General features: G+C 46.5%; 2 protein-coding genes across 4 annotated transcripts in view; one reads left to right on the top strand and one right to left on the bottom strand.

Annotated features, from left to right (window-relative positions):
- Positions 1 to 1,483: 1,483 nt before the first annotated feature.
- LOC6495093 (odorant receptor 43a) lies at positions 1,484 to 3,523 on the top strand. Its single transcript, XM_001959045.4, has 6 exons — positions 1,484 to 2,021; positions 2,225 to 2,498; positions 2,562 to 2,661; positions 2,730 to 2,831; positions 2,891 to 2,998; positions 3,087 to 3,523. The coding sequence occupies exons 1-6, from the start codon at positions 1,559 to 1,561 to the stop codon at positions 3,189 to 3,191; spliced, it is 1,152 nt and encodes a 383-aa protein (XP_001959081.3). The 5' UTR covers positions 1,484 to 1,558; the 3' UTR covers positions 3,192 to 3,523.
- Positions 3,524 to 13,481: 9,958 nt separating this feature from the next.
- LOC6495549 (protein prickle) overlaps positions 13,482 to 24,916 on the bottom strand; it is a 58,497-nt gene continuing 47,062 nt past the window's right edge. For all 3 annotated transcript variants that reach the window (XM_001959044.4, XM_044715540.1, XM_032450929.2), the window contains 5 exons: positions 19,678 to 20,257; positions 18,064 to 18,177; positions 16,772 to 16,900; positions 16,494 to 16,697; positions 13,482 to 15,956 (listed from right to left, as the gene is read on the bottom strand). In XM_001959044.4, coding sequence (XP_001959080.3) covers positions 14,061 to 15,956; positions 16,494 to 16,697; positions 16,772 to 16,900; positions 18,064 to 18,177; positions 19,678 to 20,257 — 2,923 coding nt within the window. In that variant the 3' untranslated portion in view covers positions 13,482 to 14,060. The remainder of the gene's footprint in view (positions 15,957 to 16,493; positions 16,698 to 16,771; positions 16,901 to 18,063; positions 18,178 to 19,677; positions 20,258 to 24,916) is intronic.

The raw sequence follows: 24,916 nt of genomic DNA, 5'->3' as shown, positions 1-24,916 counted from the left end.
AGGTAATTACCTAGACAGTAGAGACACTGAGAGAAAGGGGTCATGTGGCTTTAAAGTTTAAAGTGTGAAATTTCCGAAAGTTAGAAGTACGGATGCCATTTTCGCTCCGTGTTGGAATTGCACAAAAGGCTTGCCTTCCATTTGATTTATGTGCAACGCTTCGTATGAGCAACCAAATGGGGCAGCTGTAACTGACATTGCATATTTGTCCTCCCCCAAGCCCCCTTGCTCCTTATACCCTGCCCACCCCTGCCCAACCAAACCAAATGGGGCAGCTGTAACTGACATTGCATATTTGTCCTCCCCCAAGCCCCCTTGCTCCTTATACCCTGCCCACCCCTGCCCATGAAGCATGTTTGCACAAAATATTGCGCATACGCCGCCAGTGCCGAACCTTCTTTGCCTTTCGGCTTTGTCCTTTTGCCTTTTTGCGGCATAACGCGCGGTTAAGTGGCCATAATGTGTGCCTTTATGGGCTTGGCAATGGCATTGGCATTGGACTCCTTTCTGGCTTCGTTTCCTGGTGGCTTCGGTGGCTCGGTGGCTTGCTGGCTTGCTGGCTTGGTGGCCTGTTGGCTTGTGGTCCTTGTCCTGTTCCTATTTTAATTCCTTCACCATATTTGCTGAGCCAGCATTGTTGCTGAATTATGTTATGCCAGTCGGGCGCTTGTTGATTTTTATATTGTTTTTTTTTCCTGTGTTGTGTCTGAACTGGATTCGGATCCTGTTCCGGCTGGACCTTCGCCCGTGAGGATGATAAGCGAGCAGGCCGAAATATTTGGCTCTGGCATGTTTGCTCAGTTGTTTGCGGATAATCCGGTTTTATTGTTTAATAAGTCATTCCAGCTATCGCAGCGGACTCTCCAACCTGTCCTGCCATCCGGCCCACACCTCCAACATTTTTTCCACGTCCATCCCACTGCCAACGTTAGCGGCTCGTTGGCTTTTTGACTGTCTGTGCGACAGAGCGTGGAAGACTTTTTCGGACAGGGATTTTCGACCCGAGGTCCAAGGAGTGGGACAAAATCGATTCCCAAATGAAATGGGGATTTCCATATTGCAGCGAGTTTGTAGAAAAGGATCTGAAATGAAAATGAAAATATTTGAAAAGCGATTGCAGTACTAGGCCTTTTAATATATTAAGATATTATTTGAATAAAAACATAATAAAGTTCACAATCTGGACAGAGAATATTGGCTTTTCTGATTGAATAAAATGAAATGAAATTTAAAATGCAAATTCCCTTAACGTTCTTCCATATAGATCGCTTCAATCTAATACCCAATCACATTGCAATCGCACTCCAATTACATTACACTCATCATTAGCCAATTAGCTAAATTATAGACCTGGCAAACGACAATTGCCAAATGGCTTCAGTTCCCACTCCCTGCAGCCACTTCCACATCCATTCCCATTTCCTAATCCCATTTATATTGCCAATGGGCCCCCTCAGATTGCTGTCCTTGATGGCGAGGCGACAATTGCTGCGAAATAAAAGACATTTGCTCAGCACTTTGTGGCACAGTTTGAAGTGGATCTGGCGAAGAATCAGCCATGGGAGCAGGCGGAGAAATAGCCATCGAGGATATTGGCCTGGTGAGCATCAACGTGCGGATGTGGCGGTACTTGGCCGTGCTTTATCCCACCCCGGGCACCGACTGGCGGAAGTACGCTTTCGTCCTGCCCGTGACCGCTATGAACTTTATGCAGTTTCTCTACCTGCTGCAGTCGTGGGGCGACCTGCCCGCCTTCATCCTCAACATGTTCTTCTTCTCGGCCATTTTCAACGCCCTCATGCGCACGTGGCTGGTCATAATCAAGCGGGTCCAGTTCGAGAAGTTCCTGGACCAACTGTCCGTCCTCTTCCACTCGATTCGCGACGATAGCGATGAGTGGGGGCGTAACATTCTCCGGCAGGCGGAGGATGAGGCCTGTCACCTGGCTATTCTCAACCTGAGTGCCTCGTTTCTGGACATCGTTGGGGCTCTTATATCGCCATTGTTCCGGGAGGCTAGAGGTCAGTGGATACAAAGAAAAGAGTTGTCTTCCAAACTCAATTATACATAAATATTTAAAAAAAATAGTTATGTATCTAAGTAAAGAATATGATATAAGTAAATGGTTTAAGGTAATCTAGTTAACTTGATATAATTGTTTTTTCGAGTGCCGAAATCTATGCATCTTCAATTTGCATAGATTCCATTTTGACTCTACTTGCAGCCCATCCTTTTGGGGTGGCCCTGCCCGGAGTTAACATGACCCGCACGCCCGTTTACGAAATTGTTTACTTGGCCCAGTTGCCCACCCCCGCACTGCTGTCCATGATGTACATGCCGTTTGTCAGCCTCTTTGCCGGCCTGGCCATCTTTGGCAAAGCTATGCTTCAGATTTTGGTCCACCGATTGGGCCAGATGGGTGGAGAGGGCCAGACGGTGGAGGAACCGGAGTTCCGAATGCTATGCGATTGCATTCAGTACCACATTCGGGTGATAGGGTAAGAGGAGTTGGATCCTGGCATAAGGTTGTGGCCCCTATAAGCCTCTCATTTCCGTTTCAGCTATGTGAGGCGGCTCAACGATTTAGTTACCAACATTGTGGCAGCCGAAGCAATTATCTTTGGCTCGATAATCTGCTCGCTGCTCTTTTGTCTGAACATAGTAAGATATAGCCTCATAGTACTACTAGTAATAGCTATACTCTATAGTGTATATACGGATTTCTGTAGATAACTTCGCCCACCCAGATCATATCGATTATAATGTACATATTCACCATGTTGTATGTCCTGTACACCTACTACAATCGCGCCAATGATCTCTCCATTGAGGTAAGCCTTGAAAATAATTTAATTTTAGAATGTACAAGTAAAGGTATGTCCTTTTGTAGAACTTCCGTGTGGCAGAGGCCGTTTACAATGTTCCGTGGTACAGGGGCAGCATTCGTTTCCGCAAAACCCTTCTGATCTTCTTGATGCAAACGCAACACCCTTTGGAGGTGGGTGACGGGCATTCCGAATGGAAGGCAGTCCATGATACTAATCCATTTCCATTTCGGGTGCGGTGCGCTCCATTTCATCTCGCAGATAAGAGTTGGCAACGTTTACCCCATGACTTTGGCCATGTTCCAGAGTCTGTTGAATGCGTCGTACTCCTACTTCACCATGCTGCGTGGCGTCACCAACAAATGAGCTGAAAGACCAAAAACCCGGCACTCGAAACTACAGGATGCCTCTTTGCCCTGCCTCCTAACCCTGCACATCTCCAATTTCTGTTTTTCACTTGGCCAGCAATCCGAGTAATGCAAAAAGTTGTTGCTGCCTGTTGGCCTGGCTGGTTGTTTGGCATTTGCATATGCTTGTCGTTTGAAAGGATTTAATCGGACCAGGATGCCGGAGTCGGTAGTCCTGGCTCCTGGCTCCTGGCTAGTGGCATGCAAATAGTTTGCTGCAGAAGGAGAGAAATGCTTTGAATTGGCTTCTTAGATTGTTACACAAAATAGATTGTAGATTAAAGCAAAATGTTGTGCTTGAAATAAAGTCAAATGAATGTGTAGATTCAGACCAAACTTTCAGCACTGTTTACTCTGGCTCTGGCTCCCGCCTGAAAGTATGGTTTAGAAATATCAAAGGATTTGGATTTTTGGCTCAGTTGGACTCGCATTTGAAGGATGTTCTGGTTTGATAAGAATAATAAATATTCAGAGTCCTCGGCAATTAGTCTTCCTATTGACATAACAATATTTATAGTAGGTTTTGGGAAATAATTGGGAATGTATAACTTCCATGGCATACTTTGAGGAGGTGGACATGGAATAGAAACGCGAAAAATTGAGCTATTTCCTTGCTGTCTGCTTGATCTTTTTAATTAAAACTCACAAAAACCTAGTCGCTGTCTGCTGCAATTTAATTAACATCAGTCATGTTCTTTATTATGCAAATAAACTGCTTCTGTCGGAACAACAGCCGAAAGATCGTTTAGTGCCAGCCGAACAGCAATAACAACTTAATTTAAAATTCATTATAACTGACACCAACTAGTTAAACAATTGCCAGCGGCAACAGGAAAAACAGGAGCAGCATCAACATAAACAACGCCAACAGGAACAACAAAAGGATACCCCAGGACCAGGCCAGGACCAAAGGCAACCGTGAAGGGCGCGCTTGGAAAATTGAAATGAGCGGCGCCAGGCTCACTCGAAATACGCAAATAAACTTCAAAGACGGACGACTGCACGCTGTGTTTTCCGCTTTGGTCCTCTGGAGTGTCCTAGTGTCCTCCGTCCCAGAGTCCTGGCGAGCGCATAAATAACAACGGAGTTACAGCGGGTTGCTCCTATCGTTCGGCTCGAGTGGCGTATACTTAATTTTATTATGAGGTGTCAAGTGGGGACCAGTTGACTTGCCCCGGCCGAACGCCTTTTGTGTTGTGTTTGGTGCTTGTGCCGTTATTTATGCCACCTCCAGCTGCTCCTGCCTGCTGCTTGCTGCCCGCCATTTGGTGGCAGGTGAACGCCTACGCGCCCCGCCCATCCATGCGGCAAAAATGTGAACTTCCTTTGGGCTTTGGCTTTTTCTTAAATGCACCTTAAGAAAAGGTGTCTTGGAAGAGGGTTAGATTCATTTTAAAAGTAAAGTTTAAGTAGGAAAACCTATCAATTCGTTGTTTAAAATCATCACAACTTTTAGTATTAGGCTTATACATTTCTTTCCTATTTAAATCTTACATTTTTCTTTGTGTACTTTCTTTGTTTCCGGTGGCAGCTGGTCCTTTGATTTTTATGCAGGCAATATGCAAATGCCGCCGGAAATGTAAATACGGCGCTTGGAGCGCAGGGGGACACCCGGACAGTGGCGTGTCCTGTGTGTCCTCATTGTCTGGTGCATAAAATTAACAAGTTTTGCTCTCGCTTTGGCAAAAAACAGTTTCATTAGAGAAGTGGTCGTGGCCGTGGTCGCGGTCGCAAGCCAAGCCCTCCTGCTCCTCGGGTAGATACACCCCCGAAGGTGGCGTTTGTTTTATAATTGAATTCATATGCATCAATGAAGGCAGCTCAACAAACACAACACCAACCAACGGCAACAAAGGGGGTTGGCAACGAAATGGGGCAGTTACCACAACATGGCAAACAGGCGTCAGGACCTGGGGGTGGCATCCTTTTGCACAGATGGGCTGAGTGGGGAGACCACTTTTTCGGTGGCATTTTCAATTTAAAATGGATTTTCAATTGCGGTCGGAGCATTTTGCATAAATTGCTATAATGAGTTTATCTCGAAGCCCTCCAAGTGGCTTCGTTGACTGAATTCCGAACTCTACAGGCCGGGGCCGTGCCATTCCGGGCTCATTTGCAATTGTCAACTGGCTGTCAGAAGTGACAGTTCTATTGACAGTTTGCTTTTGCTGTTAATTTTCATTTTAATTGTGGCATTTTGCGTCACGATGCTGTTACTTTGTTGGATGATGTTGGGTGATTTGTGGTCGGAAAAGGGAATTTAATTTGAGGATCCATACTGGATTTTCGGATGAACTAGCTATAGCTATAAGTGCCGGAAGTTGGTCAGAAACCGAAGTGAATTGGATTCAAGGCTATCGAGTTCTGTTAGTCCAACCATCACTTATTCAGATGGAAACCCTTTTGGAAATGCCATCAAATATTCCATCCATTGTCTGTCCGGTCATTTGCGAAATCTCTCATAAGCAAAGCATTCATTTTCCAATTATTTATTGATGCCTCTGTGTTGTACACCCACACTGCACTGTACATGGAAATTCAGCAGTCACCTGCAATAAATCTACAGGACATCCTCGCCCCAGCTCCCAACGATCCTTCGGCTTAGCATAGACAACCGCATTGTCTAGCTTCCTGCAGGATGTTTGTCTGGCAGTTATACTGCACTGAGAGGAACAGGGAAGTCACCCCCGAGATGAAAATTAATGCCTGTTTAAACTGAATCGATGGTTGTGCCTGTTTTCTCACAATTCAACATTAATTTTGCCCTTCTTGGGGGTTATTTCTCTCTGTGCACTCCGTCTGGAGTTGGAAAATATTTGCATTTTCACTTTTGATTTATTATTGCCATTGCCATGTGTAAATTGCCAAAGCAAAGGTGCAAACAACAAGGTCTACGCCAGGCAGGCATCTTCCAGGACCGGCCACAGATGCAGTGGCAGGACCTGGACCTGGAGGAGTACTAGCAGGAGCACTGGCAGCAGCCAGCGTTGACAAGGACACATTATGCTGGCCAAATGAATGGTAATTGCGGCATTGAAACAAGTAATTGAAGTGCAACTCAAACAGATTGCCAACTTTCGGTTGGCCAGGAGTGGCTCTGCCATTTCTGACCGCATTTCGATTGCTCTCGGGCTGCCAGCCTCTCCGAGAAGGAGGTCATTACAGTTTTGCTAATTACAAGACCAAATTAGAGACCCTCCTCCCCTTGGGTCCATGCCACTGTCAATTACTTCCGCTTCCATGCAATTTCCGCCTGCTCAGGTTGCAGACTCGCCTAAGCAGCTTTACTCCAAAACGTCAAAACAGCGAAACTTTGTTTTTCCACAAAGGCAGTGGCAGTAGCTGTGGAAGTGGCTGTGGCAGAGGCACAATAACGATGTGGCAAGGGCAGCAAAGGAGCGGGGCAAAAGCGCAGCAACATAAGCAGATAATTACACGGGGCAGACCACTATCTCTGCCTCGGCTTTTTTTCTCAGCCCCTGCCACCACTCTCTGGTGCAACCACAAAGTAGAAAATTACAAAAATAAAAAACCACAAGCGGAAAATTAAGAGCAAAAGCCTCCGGTCCAGAACGACAAACGAGAGCCGGGAGACAACGGCAGACAGACGAAGAAAACTCCATTTGTTTTGGGGCGTTTATTTGCCCAAAAAACTTTAAGTTCATCTTCGAGTGACTGCCCTAGGCCTAGAACTTGATCAGGACTTTGATTATCACCGCAAATGCGAAACTCCTGTTTTCCCGAAAATTCCACTAGCACCCACCACATTTTCGGCATTTTTGACTGTCTGCCAGTGGCGGAGTTTCCATATCTCCAGCCCCATTCCTCATGCCCTTTAGTCCTCCATCCTCATCAGCAACCCCATCAGCCCCTGCTCTTGTGTCTGCCCTGCAGCCACATTTAAATATGCCGCCAAGTTTTACCTTCGCTCCGACGCCCCTTGAATCCCCCAAACCTAATCTTCCTGACACTTTGCACTTGAAGAAAAACTTAAGATATTCGCTAAATAATAGTAGAAATTGTAGAAATAATTTTTGGTATTTGTTGGTATAGGTCCTTTCGAGGGAATCACTCGTTAAAAATTTCAATCATAAGAACTTCTCGAATCTGCCTCTGTATTTTTCCAATGTAATACTCCTACCTTCCTTGTTATCAACACCACACGGCAGTGGATGGCACTGATTTCATGCTTTATAACTTTCGATATCCGAATGGCAAACAACGTTTAGCGCTTTGCCATGCCACCTGAAAGTTGCCGGCAAGTGTTGCTTTGCCACCCGAGGGGTCTACGCGGCGTATGCGCAATGTTTACTTTGCATTTTTCTACGTTTTTTTAACGTTGAGTGGTTGTTTTTTCTTGGGCTTTACTTTGCCGTTCTGGCACTGAGACGGATGGGGGAGGAGGTTGTCCTGGCTCATGGCATATGCATGATACATCAAATATTTAAGTTATATTTTAGCAATGCCGACAATGAGTCAAATCTGATGGAATGCCCGGGGATTGTCTGCTTACTGCGCCTGAGATAATAAAGTTTAGAGTGAAACGATGTTGCAATCGAATTATGTTCCCCATCCCCAGGGAGGATTTGATTTGAATACCCAAATACAATTTGATTTATACATTCATTTGAAATTTAGATTTTATTTATCGTTTTGATTAGTTTATTCCTTTTCGTTTTCGGGAGAACTTGTAAGGAGTTTAAAGACCTGGACAGTCCAGTTGGCGAGCAGCACATGATATTGTTATTCTTGTCGTAATTAAAAACCCATGAAAGCAAGGACTCCATGGGCAGACAGAGCAACAGACAGACAGTCAGACATTTGAGTGAGAGAGTGGGTGTGTGTGGAAAAGTAAACATGAAGCGTATTGATGGCAAGGACTCCTTTGGCAACGAGTGTGAGCAAAAAGTTTCATATCAATTTTAAGCCAAAGTAATGAAAAAGTAACAACAGCAAAAGGAAGCACGAGCCGGGCGAACACAAAAAGAGAAAAATTAAAACGAATGCTATAGACAAAGCATATTTGCACGCAGCGGGAAGGACTCCGCCCTGCCTTCGTCCTGGCGCCGCTGATGACGATGATGATATCGTTGACGACGCAGCACACAAAGCAACGCTAACGCCTTATGACAGCCCAATGGGTCGCAGGAGGAACTGGAGAGCCGAAAACCATTTCTTTTCCCATTTTTTTTTGTTGTATCCTGCGAGGAACTTCTAAGGATGCTGTTTACACGGTGCGCTGGAAAAGGACAAGCGGTGGACCATGTCTGCCACAACGAAATTAAAAACCAATAAAAACGATGCGCCACACGAAATTAAAAATTATGTTTTTCCCTTCTTTTAACAACAAACGGAAACAAACATTGCGAGGAAGCTGTACGACCAGCGACCATCAACCATCCAAAGGCCAAGAAAAAAGTTGTAAAAAACACGAATAAAATTTCCGGCTTTAAAAAAAGTACTGCACATAAAACTTTTACAATTAAGCAAAACGATGGAGGGCATAAAAGTTGCCAAAGCCTATGCACCACTTCGATAATTGAATATTTTAGCTACCAGAATCCTGGTGTGTCCCAGGGAATCCTGGGGAACAGGACTACCTACCGAGCTCCACGGCCACGAAAATAAAACGAAGCATACATTTGAGAGCACCGAGTCCTGGGAATTAATTGCTTCAAACAAAGTGTTGTTGAAACTTTCACGCCGACAATTCGGGGCGAGTCATTTATTTAATTTACTACCTGCCATAGTATAGCCAATTCGAGACCCCACTTCGTGGAAAACTGCATTGCTATGAATAATTTAAGCAAATCGCTGGTCTGACTGTCCCGCTCCCTATATATCCGTATATATAGAATATCCCACTCCATTATCCGATTCGTTTCGTTTTGGTTGTGTCTGCGTGTACGTGTCGCCGGTCCGGATTAGGCGGCATTTGCATATTTTAATTATTTAGATGGTTGTATTGGGCTACTTAGGCCTCAGAGGCAGCCAAACGGAAGCGGAACTCCCGACTTAATTAAAAGTTCCACTTTGCGGAATTCGTTTTGTCTTCCAGGAGCTGTCGAACCATTCGTTATCAATACAACAAGCATGTGTATTTAATTAAAGATGTAATCTTTAATCTTGAAGAACTGCTTGGAAGAACTCAGCATTGTAAATTCAAGCAAGAAGCCCTTAAAAACATTTTTCAAATTACCTCGAGCTTGGCCAATAAACACATTACAAGCTCCGCTGATCGTAAATTCATAATAAAATATGAAGTTTCTCTAGACACAACAAAAGCAAAGGGCAAATCCAAATAAGAAACAGACACCAATTCCGTATCCTGGCCAGAGCACAAGGAAGTAAAAACCAGGCAGCTGAGAAAAAAATCCATAACTATAATAAATACGCAACAGAGTAACAGAATCCGGAAGTCAGAAAGCGAGACTGGTTTTCGGGGGAAGTAGTTCCTGGAGAGAGTGGTGGGGGAACTGGCAATGTCTGTGGCATTAGTTTTATGATTATTTGTGGCATTTATTTTGCCAGCAGTGGCCACAACCGACTTTAAGTACCACACCCCCGCCATTTACAGCCCGGCAGTCACATATGAGGGGGTGTTTAGTTGGTGGCCAGTGCAGCTTTAATTAGATTGGCACATTAGACCGAGTCTGCTCGGCTAATAATACTGGGGTACTGTTACTAAAAATATAGGAATGCCAGGCACGGATATGGGGAAACAGTGGATCTACTCTTATTTAATAAATTATATGGACATCTGTAAAATTAAAAATAAGCTCTAAGCTCTCCTGTAGCTCTAAATTGAACCAATCAAAGCTTATTCTTTTTGAATATTATAAAATGTAATTTTTTTAATATCATGATAGTTCCTTGTAACAGTCCCACTGTCCTAGATCCTTTTATGACAGAACTGGAGACTTGTTGGTCTCCTGGCTAAGAATATGATGCGATAAATACCAGAATTCTGCAACATTTGCGGTGGCTCGGAGAGCTGGGCAAGGACATGTGTCCTCCATCAATAACGCTTAATTTAATTCCGGCTCTGCTCATGACTTTTGCCGGTGCCTTCCGCTATCTCTTTAAGTCCTTCGGGGGGAGTGAGTGTGTGTGTGCCAGGACATGATTATTATTAGCTACTATGATGTATCCTTTTTAATGGATCCGAAAGGAAAGTGCGGACGTGCGGGTGCGTGTCTCCAGGCCTGGCGAATATTAATAATTGTTTATTTTTTTTGCTTTTGTTTTTCGGGGGGACCGTCTGCAGAGCACGCTAAAAATTAATTAAACGTTCTAGCCGTACAAGGGTATCCATATATACATGCACATGCATATATATTTTTTCATTTCTGTTTTGGCCCGGCCATTTCGTGGTTATTTATGCGTTTTGTCCGACCAAGCCCTACGGACGGACACGGCCGGACCGGATCCGGGCCTACGGTTGATTCATTGTTTTCCAGCCACTGATGTTTCGGCCAAGTGTGAGCAGCACGCACTCATATTGCCAATTTATATTTGTATTAATTAATGGGCCAGTAAACAATTGCTGAAAGCTGCGCCATTAGCCCCATTCCAGTGCCAGCATATTGGTCAGGTTCGTGGGAGTTGAACTGGGAATGCGGGAAATTGCTGCAATAATCAGCTTTTGTGGCACATAAATTACGCATTTTTTTCTTTTCATCCCCCGGAGTTAATAACATTTTCATAACCGAATTGTGCGAAATTGACTTTAGTTTTTGAATCGTTTTTGTTTCGTGTCAGACGCCATAAATTTCACTGTCAATTACACGTTGAACTAATCGAAACCTAGAAAGAAGCTGTTACAAGAACCTTTAAATTTTAATTACTGGTTTTGCGTTTCATTTTAAAACATTGATGTTTTTCTGATGATATTGAAAATTGGGAAAAATGCCTGGAAGGACATCATATCTTGGCCAACTTCCATCCGATTCTTGAGCGGAATACCTTAAACGATTTGTGGATCGATTCTCCATCATTCTGCCTCAAAAGCTGAAAACAAAATATTTTTGTAAATTTTTTGTCATTTTTTCTGGGGGATCCCCTTCAAAAGTTACCAAAGTGGATGGAAGGACAATACGGCCCCCTGCGATGGCTATATCTTGGCCACTTTTTATCCGATTCTTGAGCGGAATACCTTAAACGATTTGTGGATCAAGACTCCATCATTCTGTATCAAAATCTGAAAACAAAATTTTTTTTTAAATTTTTTATCGAATTTTCCAGGAGATAATTCTTATACCTCCTCTTGTCTATTCTCTATTCGAGTGCATATACTTTAATCTCCATCCATCCATTGAATTTAAGTTTATGGATTCTATTAGAATGCAGGTGTTATCCATTATATCCCCTTGTGAAGACTTTAAGGTGAGTCCTCTCATTTTCACTCAGTCGTTTAAAGCCATTCTATACTCATTGTGGATTGAAAATTGTAGAAACAATCGCCTGGAAATGCGCAACCAAATGCCACGAGCAGATTGTCCCATGCAGTGGCGACCACAATAAAAGTCGCCACGGGCTGGCTCTCCGGTTGTTTTTGTCCGGCCACCAGTCGCCATTCCTACGGCCCAGATCACCCGGAAAGTAAGTACGGCACATTTACAATTTGTTGGTGGTGCCCTCGGAGTTTGGCTCTCAGTTTTTCGGTCATGATAAAAATGAGCGTCGGAAATGCGAATATAAATTCTGCCATATCTGATGTACAAGTGTAGGATTGTCTAAAGGGATGGGGCTTTATATATTTATGTGTGTGTGTGTATTGGAGTGAAAGGATGTACGTAATGGTGGCATTGCATTTTGCCAACCCAGTAGCAGGATGCCCGCCAGACAGGAGCAGACCAATCATCAAAAGTATGCTAGTGGCCGGAGGAAACGGCAACGCCAACGGAAATGACATGCAATAAAACACAAAGGCGCACGCATCGAGTGAAAGTTGGGGATCCTGGGGAAAGCAGTGAAAGCCCGCCCATTGTCTGTGTCAGCTCGACGCTGGATTATAACGAAAAATGGCATCTAACAACAAAAATCTATCTGGCAAATGCATTTGGCCCCACTCCTCATCTCGCCAGCCGGAGAAACTTTGCGGAATTACAATTGCAAAAGTTGCGTGGCCATAAGAGTCCTTGCCCTTGGTGTCCAGCATCCCGATCTCTGTGCAGTGCGATTGCCCTCTCCGCCCCCCATTCCGATTGCGAGGTAGTGTCCTGTGTAGTCCTGTGCGTTAACGCCAAAGTCATTTGGCTTATCAATGCCAGACGCAGACAATTTCGGTAGCTTATCGCTCAGTCGCATCGCTCGTCCCGCAGCAAGTTGCATGCAGGTGGTGGCATGCGGCAGGGAGACCGTTATTAAGTGCCCATTAGCCAGAAGCTGCCAGCTAACGCAGGGGGTTGGCGACAAACTGGACATGGTCTGGGTTTGCCACAAATTACACAGCTGCCAATGATTTTGTTGACTCCCAATCGGCATACACAGAGATGGTATATGGGTTGAGGCTTTAATCATATTTGTTCTTAAATCACTTACACATATAGGAGAAAAGAGAGACCATGACTGCTACTCGCTAAGACTTGTTACTTAATACTCCACCATTAAAATAAAATTATTTTCCTCCGTGCACAGGGGTAACCATCGGAATGTTGGCAAACATTGTTCAATTGACGGCTGGGGCGCGAGTTGTTGACTCTAACAAAGTAAGCAGGAACATGGGACCCACTCAACGATGATGATGATGCCCTAACCACCACTTTTGTCCCCCACCGAAGTGGCCAGCATTATTTGCTAATTACGCCCTGCAGCAAGCGTTGCATGCATGTGATTGCTCTTACTTGGAGTCGGTTGCCAACTGGCTCTTGCCACTCCTGCTCACCACTGTGGCAGTGTTCCCTTGTCCTATTGCTGGCGTACTCCGATCGGGGGACCTGGTCTGCCATAATTTACCATCAACTTATTAGCTGGCAGCATGCAGAATTCCGCCAGCCTGTTTTATTTTCGATTTTAATTTCCATGTACGGGCAGTAGTTGCTGGCTTCGGTGGAGGCCCAGCATGCAAATGGTCGACATGCGCGTAATTTGTATTCATTATCTGGTGCATAATTACAGGCCAGATATTAACAACGATCCCATCGAAGAGATGCACCTATGAAGTCACCAAACTCAATGGAACTTGAGGATAAAGTTTCCGGAACTATTTCAGGCATATCCTTTGCCACTTCCTTTAAAAACTCAATAATTTCTCTTTGAACACTTTATTCTTATGAATGTCATACAGTATTTCGTCTTAAGTCTATGTTATTGTAGAGTTTCATTAGCCCAATCGCAAGTCCTTAAGGTTTAAGGACTCCTCTGCCTTCAAACTTAAATCTCTGAATGTAAATGTATTCTTAGAGCAATCGTAAGTCTAGTTGATGCAATAAATATAAATATATACTTTATAAATAGGTTAATCTCCAAAATATCCTCTTTCTATAAAAATATATAGGTTGAAACGTTAGTTGGCTTAACTAGGGATGTGTATTTGGAACAGATTTTCTCGTATTGTAGGGTTTCTCCTCCGAAGGAGTTTCATATGCAATGTGTGTTATTACTAGACCTTAACTAGTAATCGCCTTAATGTCAAGTTGAACTTTATTTTGCTTTGTCGTGTGGCAGTGGCATCCACTCCGCAGAATTGATGATCTCCGCGAGCGTTGTGGGCCACTTTGTTAGCCACTAGTTGGATGTGCCCAGGGCGCCTCATTAATAACTCTGGATTGAATCTCCTTTTGCGTTCTGGGCTCTGATTAAAACGCCCTCCGGCCGGCCAGTTGCATCACGAGATGATGCAATTCTTGTCCTTGTCGCCGCCCATTTCGCTGGGCTTCCTCTTGCGATCGTAGGCCAGGGCATCGTTGGGCACGTAGCTCACTCTCACGCCTCCGTAGTGACGCCTCTGCGGCAGCTGGTACATCATGTAGTCCTCGGAGCTGGAGGAGCTCGAGGAGCAAGTGGAGCACACGTCCGACTCCTCGGATTCCTCTCGCTCCCTCTCCCGTTCTCTCTCCCGCTGTTGTCGGTTGGGAGACTTGTGGGCCTCCATCTCCTGTGCCAAGTTGGCAGACTGCAGGGCGGAGGGAGGTCCTTGGTAGGAGGAGGACAAGGGCTGGGCCGGAGCATAGGTATCTGCCCGGGTTGTGGAGTGCGATCGATGGCCACTGCCACTGCGATGGTGCCCTGAGGAGGAGGACTTGCGTCGCCTCCTCCGCCTCGATGAGTGACCATGACCATGACGTCCTCCACTCTCTCGGTCTTTGTCTCTATCTCTTTCTCGTTCCCTCTCCCCACTGCCGCTGGTTCCAGCTCCATTTCCGGAGTAGCTGCGCGATCGGGGCAGTGTGTCGGGGATTCCCTCGAAGCGTACGCCCTTCTTCTTTCCGGGCTCACCGCTCATGGGCGAGGATGAGGATGCTCCGCTCAATATGGACACAGGATGCATGGGCGCCTGCGTTGCCGATTGCGTGGAAAGGGGTGTGTTCAGTGACCTCTCACCCGCCGAGTGCGTGGGTGAGCCCATCAGTTCCGGCGGCAAGGCAGTGGATGCCACACTCAAATTGGGCGTGGGCAGCTCCGGCACTTCTCCCGGAGGCGGTGGCGGCGGATGCAGAATGTCCGCGTACTCGTGGTGCTGGAACTGCTGGGCAGAGGCATGCAAATGCGAAAGGTGCTGCAGGTGACCCTGTCCCTGACCGTGTCCCGGCATGGGGCCTGTCAGCTCTGGCAAGCTGGAGGTGTGCGGGTGCTCCAACAGCTGCCGTTGCAACTGGTAGCTGTGGGTGGCTCCCAGCGGAGGCTTGGCCGGCCAGGCCGCGTCCAAATTGGAGGACATTTCATTGAAGTTGTACACTCCATCGCGCTGCAGTTCCATGGGCTTGGGCAGAAGATGGGGCTGGAAGTCGCCCGGAGAATTCAGTGGCGATAGGTTCTGCGAGGTGCTGGAGGCTCGTCCGCCCGAAAAGTCCGTCAGGTCCCCACCACCCGGATGGTGGCCGTGTTCCAGGTCCTTGACCACACCCGCATCCGAGTCCGAGGTGGCGTAACTGTGACCCTGCTTGCCCTGATCCAGAAGGGAGAGTTCCCCTCCTAATCCTAAGAGACTCCCACCTCCGGCCGCCTCCAGCTGCTGGCTCTGCAGCTGGTACATAGCCTGGTTGAAGCTGGCCTGGTGCTGCTGCTGTTGCTGAGGTGACATGGGCGGTGAGCTGGAGGCGTGGCTGCTGGGGATTCGCGCTGGCGGCGCTGCTTGTGCATGCGGAGGCCGGGGGGATGTGGTGTACATGCCGAGACCCGTACCAGTCCCGGTTCCCGAACTGTCCGACGGCGTAGGCGGTTCCCCTTTGCTGCAGGCAATGGAGCAGTAGATGGCCCCGCGGCGAGGCAGGAAGGCGCGACCCAGCAGTGAGCAGCGGCAGGTGTTGCACGAGAAGCACTCGTCGGTGGCATGCCAGTGCTGGCCGTCGTGGCTCATCTGTCCCTGGTCCACGCCGATGGCCTCCCCGCAGTAGTCGCAGTACTCCGCAAACATCGCGTCGAAGCAGTGGAGGCAGTAGGGCTTGCCGTCCCGCATTATGTACCGCTGGCCGCCCAGCTGCTTGTCGCATTCGTGGCAGGCGAAGTGGTTCATGTGCCAGGCCCTGCCCTCCGCTTCTGTGCACTCGTCGGCCAGGATGATCTGGGGGAGAAGAAAGGGTAGTTGGTTGGATTAGTAGATATTTAAAGGTAAGGCTTTTTGGTTAACTCCCATTAAATAAATCTTTTCAGAGAAAAGATTTGCTTTATTATCTATTGCTTTGTTTAAAAACTATTGCAGTCATAAATAGCTTAACAATAAAAGGAATTATAGGCTTCAATGTTTAGTTTTAGTTTCTTAGGATCCAGGTGGAATTCTTATTAAAGTAGAATAAACTATTATTATGCATTCTGACTGGCACTTTGGCAGTTGCTGAGCTGCCAACAGTTTTTTCGTGCCGCCGCATTCCTGGCTGACAGACGTCTGTCTTTAACGAGTTAACTGCCACATAAACCCTGATTGCATATTAAGAAAATCATATTCTGCTAACTGAACATTTAACTGTCCAAAAATACGAGTGGCAGACAAATCAAGCAGTGAAATACTCACATGGCTTTCGGATCAAATCTTTTATAACAATCGTTATTTTAATCTTAGTCCTAAGAACTTAATTCCTTATACTGTCTCCCTGGAACTCACCTCATCGCAGGCCGAGCAGCGTGGCTTGAGGGTCTCGGCGTGGTGGCGTCCGCAGTACATACGCCCATCTCGATGAAAGTAGATGAGGTCCACCAGGAGCTCCCGGCAGATGCAGCAGGCGAAGCACGCCGGATGCCAGCTGGCATTGGGACCCAATCGAGTGGCAAACACTGCGATGTCGCCCGTAGAAATTAGTTCGTCGCACTGCCAGGTACCGTGGGATTACGATTCGGATTAGATCTCAAGTTAAAAAGAGAGGGTCGGGGGCAAATACTTACACCGTCGCAGGGTCGGGCGCTCATCAGCTGCCGCACGTTGCCGCGGCCGAGGGCATCGCGTTTGCGTTGCGTGGAGAAAAGCCGCAACTCCTTGCGCTCCTCATCCGTCAGTGAGTGACAGTAACGAACCTGCAACGACAGTGAGTAACTGAAAACTGAAAACTGTGGCTTTTCTTGCTCCCCACTCGGACAGGGAAATCATATGTTCAAGTGGGAGCCCCTATACATCCCCAGAAACCGTGGGCAGAACCACAGCCTGAAGTGATCTTTCCAAGAAGCGGGGCCGCCGAACGGGCGGAGATTGTTTGTCTCGACTGAAGCCTGCAACAGTGCGGCAGACAACCCAGAAATCCCAGGTACGTAAAGGTGAAACGGTAGCCGGTAGCCAAGGCTGCCCATCAACGCTTTCCTCCCCTCAGTCCCAGTCTGCCACACCCCCTGCCATTCTGTCCCCTCCAACTAAGGCTCCATCAGCATCTGCATCTGCCTCATCTCAAAATCCATCTCCAACTCCGACTCCGACTCCTAGTTTCCAGCTCAACAGTCTGCGGTCAGCGTCTCGTTTGTGTGCTGTATGCAAATTTTTTTCGGTTGCCTCTACTTATTTTTTTGGGTTCCTGCTTTTTTTCGGGTTGGCCTTCAATGAGTGTTCTAGTCATCGTTAGCCAGAGCAGATCCCAAATCCCAAATCCGCAAACCCCAACCCACGTAACCGATATCTGGGAATCCGCTCAGCCATCCAGGTCTTCATACTCAGTAATTGTTTATTTTTGTGGGTATGTGCGGGACTTACTATACACCTTTATTTTTAATAAGCAACTATGATTTTTTGTTGGTTTTCTAACAAGTTGAAACTAGCCATATTTTAAGAGCTCTTTAGTTATTTTGTTAGTCAGTCTAAATACAAAGAAACCTCAAGTCGAGACTATTTCCATTAACTTTTTGGTAGTTTTTGTGGCCTGCGTCTGCTCTAAATTCCTCACCACAGTCACCTCAGTCCGGCTGCACTTGTTTTCCCGATTAATTAAAGGTTACAAAAAGTGGAATGGTCGGGGGATGGAGTGACTGAGACCCGGATAGGTGTATGTGGAAAATGGTTGAAAAATTTGACTTTGAAATGTCATAGCCCGTAATTCGAGTTGGTTTCAATCACGATAAAGTGGCCGCCATGCGATGCTAGGCTCCTTCAGTCGGAATAAATGCTGCTAAATTGACAGGTTCACAGGGAGGGGGACTGGGGCTTGCTGGTTGAGAGGGCTTGGTGGTTGGTGGGGAACTCCCCTTTGACTTACCTCGTTATCATGCGGCGGAAGTTGATGCAGCAATTGTCGCACACGATACTGCTCCCCCGGACTGTTGACATATGGCACTTTGTCGTCGGGTATTTGCGAGAAATACAAGCGAACCTGCGGGAGAACAGAGAACCAAGAACAGATAATGGAGATCCGAGTGGTAAGTACATTTGCGGAATGCCTAAATACAGTTAAAGAGCCTCCTCAAACGGGGCGGGACAAAGGGACTCCGGAGTCCGGACACCGCAGCCCGACACAGACACAGCGGGCAGAGATTTTTGATTTTATTACGCTGATTTCCCGCCGCTCCAGGAGCGGAGCGAGTGCCTCTCGGTTGGCTTTTCCATCGGAGCCAGGTTGAAAGGTGCACAACGTGCTAAGCCAACTTTATTGGCCACGCTTGCAGATCGCTGCAAAACGTTCTTTCATCGGCGGGGAAATGCCAACCAACTTGGCTGACTGACTGACACTCGGCTTATGCCGCATCAACGTAAATTGCTGCCACATGACTGTAAATAAATTTTCAATTCTGTTTGTAAAGTCACACAAGGCACAAATCCACAAAAAAAAAAACCGAAAAACGAACTGAAAGAAATGCCATGCTAGACATTTGATAGGCCCGATGGGATGGGACGGTTTCTTTTTTTTCCAACGGAAGTCAAAGAGTTCAACTCGAAAAAAAAACAGATTCCGAATTTCGGAGCCGCCAACTGGGAACGGGGGAAACTGGTAACTGGTAACCGGCAACTGGGCGCTTCTGCCGGGCAGATTGTGAAAGATTTATTTGGCATTGTCGCATATTTTACGCGAATAATTTACGAGTTCGTTTCGTTATTCGAGCGCCTGGCAAATAATTGAAAAAAGCAGCAGCGACTTTTCGGCCAGAGCCACAATTGAATTGGCCATTAAAGTCAAATGCGAATTGAGGAATGGCAGGGTCCACGGACTCAGGCTCTGACTCGGACCCGGGCCATACTTTCATTAGCACTATCTAATTCGACGGATAGTCGGACTAGACCTTCGGCTAATTGACACGCTTCAATGGGACCAGTACCCTACGATTGCAGTCAGAGTGCAGTCAGTACAGTAAAGCTTCCCTAAATGGAATTGTACTCCAAGAATATGGCATTTTTAACGGATAAAAGGAAATAATTCTATCAAAACATATTGAAGAATCATCTAATTAAGCAGTATTAGTTTGAGTCTTGATCTCACTGTGAAGCTAGAGTAGTTCTAGTTACAGAGTCTTGACTGTACTTCTCGTGAGGCTTTTCTGGCCCCTAGTGGCTGATTTATGGCCTCCTCGTGTGTATTTATTTACAGCTGGCTCCGAGTGACAAAATAACGCACAATAACTCAAGTATCCCGCTTATCGCCAGCCCACAAATCTCGTCTGCCAGCACGAGACTCTGCCCTTGGCGCTTCTCGTTGCAATCTTTCGGACTTCGTGGCCAGGCAAAGACATCATGGATGACCAGGAACAGCATAGACACCCAGTGTGAGTTCTTGGCCAGTATGTGGAGGTTACTACCTCCTTGGAATTCAAGAATCGTCTTCTATGGAGGCTCTTTAACCTCAAATCCTTTGCCAGAAATGATCGGAAGCCAAACTTACCTGATCAGGCCGCAGTCCAGGTGGCACCCAGGTGTACTCCTCCAGGGCGCACCCACTGTCGTCGTCCGAGTGCGACTGCCGTTGCATCTCCATGTGTGGGCCGCCCAGGAAGGGAGGATGAGCTCCGGCAGAGGACGTTCCGCCAACAGGGTGGTGCATCAGCGATGGCGGCGACGGAGTGGACAGGGCGGGTGACATCTGGTGGTGCGGGGGATGGTGCAGCGGCGGCAGCTGGGCGTTGGAGTACTTAGGATTTGTGGAGCTGCCCGGCGAGTACTGGAGACCACTGGGGGAGGCTCCGCCTGGCATAGTTCCAGATCCAGGGCCCGGCAGCTGCTGGTGGTGCGGCGGCAAGTACTGCTGGTGGCGCTGCAGCGGCAGTGGGGAGGTGGGCAGCAGTCCGGCAGCACTCTGGGCCGCGTATAGGGCGCTCGCGGAGGAGCTGCTGGGCAGGCCCAGGCCGCAGCCGGCGAGGGCGGGAGCCGGGGGCAGGCCCTGGCCACTCGGAGAAAAGTGGCGCGGCAAGGTGGGAATCTTCTGCAGATATGAGATCTGCGTCAGCGGCGTCCGGCTGATGGGCCTGCGAAGTCAAAAAAGAACAGAACGAAAACGTGACTTAGACTTCAGGCTTGACTAATCGAAACTTAATTAAAGTTTTCGAATTAATTAAAATATTTCCCGTCGGCGGTATCTCGTGGGTTTAAAGGTCGGCAAGAGAAAAGTTAAAACAAAAAATAGAGAAACAAAAAACATGATAATCCTAGCCACAAAGCCGAATCATACTGTTAATGGAATATAAAACCACATGGAAAATATTTTGATTGTTTTCCTTTTGTAATACGCGGGATTTATGCGGTTTTTCACTTCCTCTTTCCCGACAAGCAAGCTGTCAATTTTAGTTTGCATTTATGCGTTTTTTACCAGCACTGTGCACTTTTTTTATGCTTTTTTCTTTGTTTTTTTTGCGAGGACAAATGTGGATGGGGTTTTGTTTTTTCAAACGTCAAAATGAAAAATATACGCTTCGCAGCATTTGCACAAACAAATCGACAGCTCTGCGTTTCAGATAATATGGTTGTGTGCCGTCAAGCCCGCAGGGCTGTCGTCGTTGTCATTTTGCCATTATTCTGATATTGTTATCCCGACTGTCTCTGGATTCTCTATAATCTATACATTGAGGTCCTTGCAATTTTTGGTAGAATTCTAGCAATAAGTTTAACAAAAAATATAAAATAGAAGGCATCTGTTAGGTTATCTATCGTTTTGTGGCGTCTAAGGCTTATTTTTAGATGAAAATTTAATTGTTTTCCCTCCGAAAAACTATTTGATTTTCCCACTCCTTTAAACAACTAAATTTTCAAAATTTGCTAGCAACTTTTTTGGTTGAAAATGCACAATTTCCACTGCGACTTCCGGAAAAATGAACACGCACCATTTCATGGCAGTGCGCTGTTTGGCTTTACAAAAGGATAACTGTGCATTGTGTGTGCAGATACCCACTCATACACTCACAAACTCGAATTTGTATCCATATATCTGATGGATACAGGAATGGTATGGCCAAACGGAGGCGGGGGCGTGGTCTGGACTGAACTCAAGCGAACTGAAAATGCGAGTTCATGCGGGCGTTTTATCAAAACAATGCTGTCCGCCCTTTTGTTGTTTTAACCCGTGAATTCTTTCATTCTTTCGCCTGCCATATCCCGATTTAACATTTTCCAATTCCATTTCTAGTTCAGCTCCAAAGGGGGCTGGTCTGGACCGGGGCTGGGCTGGGACCCGCTGATGTGTCAATAGCTGGACGGGCGCTATTTGCCATGCGGTTGGCCAGTAAATTAATTGCGCAGATTGCGACATTCAATGGGAAATAAGCCCCAAAAAAAATCGCCTGACATTTGAATTTGAATTTTTGAGCTTCAAACGCAAGAATGCGTGGTGGCGGGGCTGGACAATTGGGATTTGCAATGGAATTGCACTGCATTGCAATGGGTCTGTGCAGGGGAGTCGAGGGAGAGTCGAATGAAATGCGAATCCAAAAGTCGCCCGGCTATGCACGTGCAACATGCCCCAGCTGGAGACCCCATTGCAGAAAGCCAAGTGTTGCCTGCCTGTCAAATCAGCCGTATTCAAAACTCAAATTACCGGACCGGACCGTCCAGTTCCTCTCCGTTCCCAGCAGTTCCCAGTTCCCAATTCCTAATTCCCAGTTGCCACTTGAGCTGAAAACTGCACAAAAGCCCGACTCCAGCCTATGGAACTACATTTTCAGGGAGTCTGTCTGGCGAATTTATTGTGCAGCTTGGCTTTTCCATGCCGGCGACCTGCATTTCTCTCTTTGGCCAACTTTTTTTCTGGGACCAGCACAAATTTATTGTTGACTGCAGCGAATTGCGTAAAATTGGAAAGGCAATTGTGGCAAGTTTCAATTTGGTGCTAGCCGATATGCAGTTATTGGGGGAAATGGAAAGTTTCATCATATTTCTGGATAGATTTTTGTCTAAAAAACGGGTCAAATGGGGCTTCTCTTCTACTCCAACAACTGTCCCAAATCAGAGCTAATACAGGTATTATGGTTGGGCTTCTAATGTTTCGCGTATTAAAATATTAAACCTTAAACACTAGAGTATTAGGGGATTAAAAATCAACAAACAAACGTTTTCTCTCATACCTGTTACTAAAAACAAACTACCTCTATACATTTTACTAAAATGGTGCAACATTGTAGTAAGGCTGTGGCGACCGGAGAGCCACTAAAGTGGCATCGCCTCCAGGAAAAAGCCCGCCAGTTCGCAGCCAGTCTGGTCGGCAGCTGTTGACGATATTTGCATTGATCGACGGCGGAGGGCTACGGCTTCGACTCAATTACTTTGGCAGTCGTTGACCCAGAGAACTGGTTTGTCGGGCCCAGTCGAGCTGGGAGACCCTTTGGAAAACTAGTTCACTGCCCAGGCAGTATTGGGCCATTGATAGCGATGGTTATAGATCGTGGTAGAAGAGGTAAAGGAATCCAGCTGCAGCTGGTGGACCTCCTCCTTCGGTCTGTGGCAATTGTGGCAAGTGCCTATATTTAGCCGCGTCTGGGCTTTATCTGGCATCCAAATGAACGATCATTTGGTGGCGGTCGCGTTGACAAATTGCCAAAGAGCTTGAGCGATGAGCGACGGCTCAATGCTCCGCTAAAGACAGTTTAGCGAATGGATCCCCAGGGGTCCAACGGGGGGGGGGGGGGGGGGGGGGGGGGCTAAGACGGCAAGGCAACGAATGAGGAACAATGGCCAAAAAGGTTAGCCCCAAATCACTTTGGCACTTTGTGTGCGGTTTTCTCAAGTCATTTGTGTGATTTGGGTTTATGTCGGAAGAGCGGCAGCAGCCGAAAATAATCGTATATGGTATATATAAACCTGCTAATACATATGTATCCACAGCGAAAGTTACACCACAGCGGAAACTCAACTTCCAAGGTGTTTTAACACTGGGAAAAATCAGTATTTAATGGTGATTTTAGATCAAGGTTGCTTTGAGATAAAACCATCATCTCATGATGTCTTATGATATCCAAGATTACTCTGATAGCAAGTACTCATTTTAAGTAATTTCGCTTTGTGTAATTATTTAATATACGGCTTCAGTGGGGAATTCAGGGACAGGTGTCGCACCATCAAGACTTGTTTGCTTTTAGTTTTACGACATCTCTCAGCTGGCCAGCCAGGACTGTCTGGACTGTCTCTGTGTGTCCTTTTATTGTTTTACTATCCCTGGCAGAGCAGCAACAAAACTTTATTAAAAAGCTTTGCCAGCTTCGTTCGTGTTCGGTGCGATTGTCATAAACGATTTTTGAATTGTCCATAAAAATTGCTGGCACTGGCACTGACACTAGAGAGAAAGGAGCGGCGGTAAAAGGTCGTAAAGTTTATATGGGGGAGAATGTCCATATATTCCCGTGCAATGCTTCGCATTTTCCTCCTCTCGACCAGCACGTTTTGTTCTGTCTGCCTTGTCAACATGACATTTGCCGTGTTGACATTTTTATTGACTTTGGCAGGCAGCAGGCATCAGGCAAACGCTTTTTTTTCCACACATGAAAGTTGATTAAGAATGTCAGAGTGACGGTGTGTGGTCTCTTCCTAGGTGCGTTTATTACGCATACGCCGAGTGGCACTAATTGCCGACTCTGCACTGTACTAATTCTTTGACTCCCCCTTCATACTACCCCTTTCAATTTGCCAGTTTAGAAAGTTGCATCATTGCGGCAAATTGCGTTTGGCTTATCTTTCGGCCACAACTAAACCAATTAAACTTTGGGGCGGTCAGTGCACATTGCCACTCATTGCAGGCGGCGGCAAATATGTTGCTGCCACATTTCTGCCTGCTTTTCTCAGCTCTGCTCCGGCCAGCTCCGATCTGCTCCTCTTCATTTTTTCCCCTTTGTTTCTTTGCTCTGCTAACGGGCAGGAAAATTGTTTCCCGAGCGTGCAAATTTTCACAGCTGCAAATAGCAACAACAGCGTCCCATCCCGGCCAACTATGCCAGCAATTTGTGTGCTAAGCGGCAAACATTGAAGGCCTCCTTGCCCCGGCTCCATGCCCCATGTCTCAGTCCAACTCCCTGGGAGCCAAAGACACCGCGCAACACTCACTGGAAATGCGCAACACCAGGCAACACGAGTAACATCTAGCAACACCAGCTTGGTTTAAACAACACAAGAACCACATGGAAAAAAAGATTAAATTTTATATTAAGGGCTTAAGAGATATATTTTAAAGAGAGATAATCAATCAAGGACTTCTTAGTCCTTACAAAAAGATATGTTTTTTATTACAGACTCAATGTCAGAAGTAAGTCAACTCTGAAGCCACCTTTTCTCACTGTGCACCTGCAACAATAAGCAGGTTTGCTGCAAGAACCTCCACCAAGTGCACACGGCGGACGCTATCGTAATGGCCATAAGAGAAATTGCATCATCAATGCAAATTCGGTGAGCTAAAGGCGGCGATAGGAGAAGTTCCAATTTGTTTTCATGGTAATTGATTCAAGGCATTATTTTTTATTCGAAAGGCTGCCAATTAATTCCGAACTTTGTGGCAAATACATCAAATCATGAGCTGCTGAAAAAAGCATGTGTTGTTCTGGGTCGCCCACCAGGTAGAGTGGAGTCTCTTGCCGCAAAATATATACATATATATATATATAGATCCCCTCCCCATACCCACTCAACACCCTATGTGACTGTGTGTGTTC

This window comes from Drosophila ananassae, chromosome 3L (assembly GCF_017639315.1).
Source record: "Drosophila ananassae strain 14024-0371.13 chromosome 3L, ASM1763931v2, whole genome shotgun sequence".
Taxonomy (NCBI): Eukaryota; Metazoa; Arthropoda; class Insecta; order Diptera; family Drosophilidae; genus Drosophila; species Drosophila ananassae.
The sequence above is the reverse complement of the archived record's forward strand: the minus strand, read 5'-3'. Positions and strand labels throughout refer to the sequence as shown.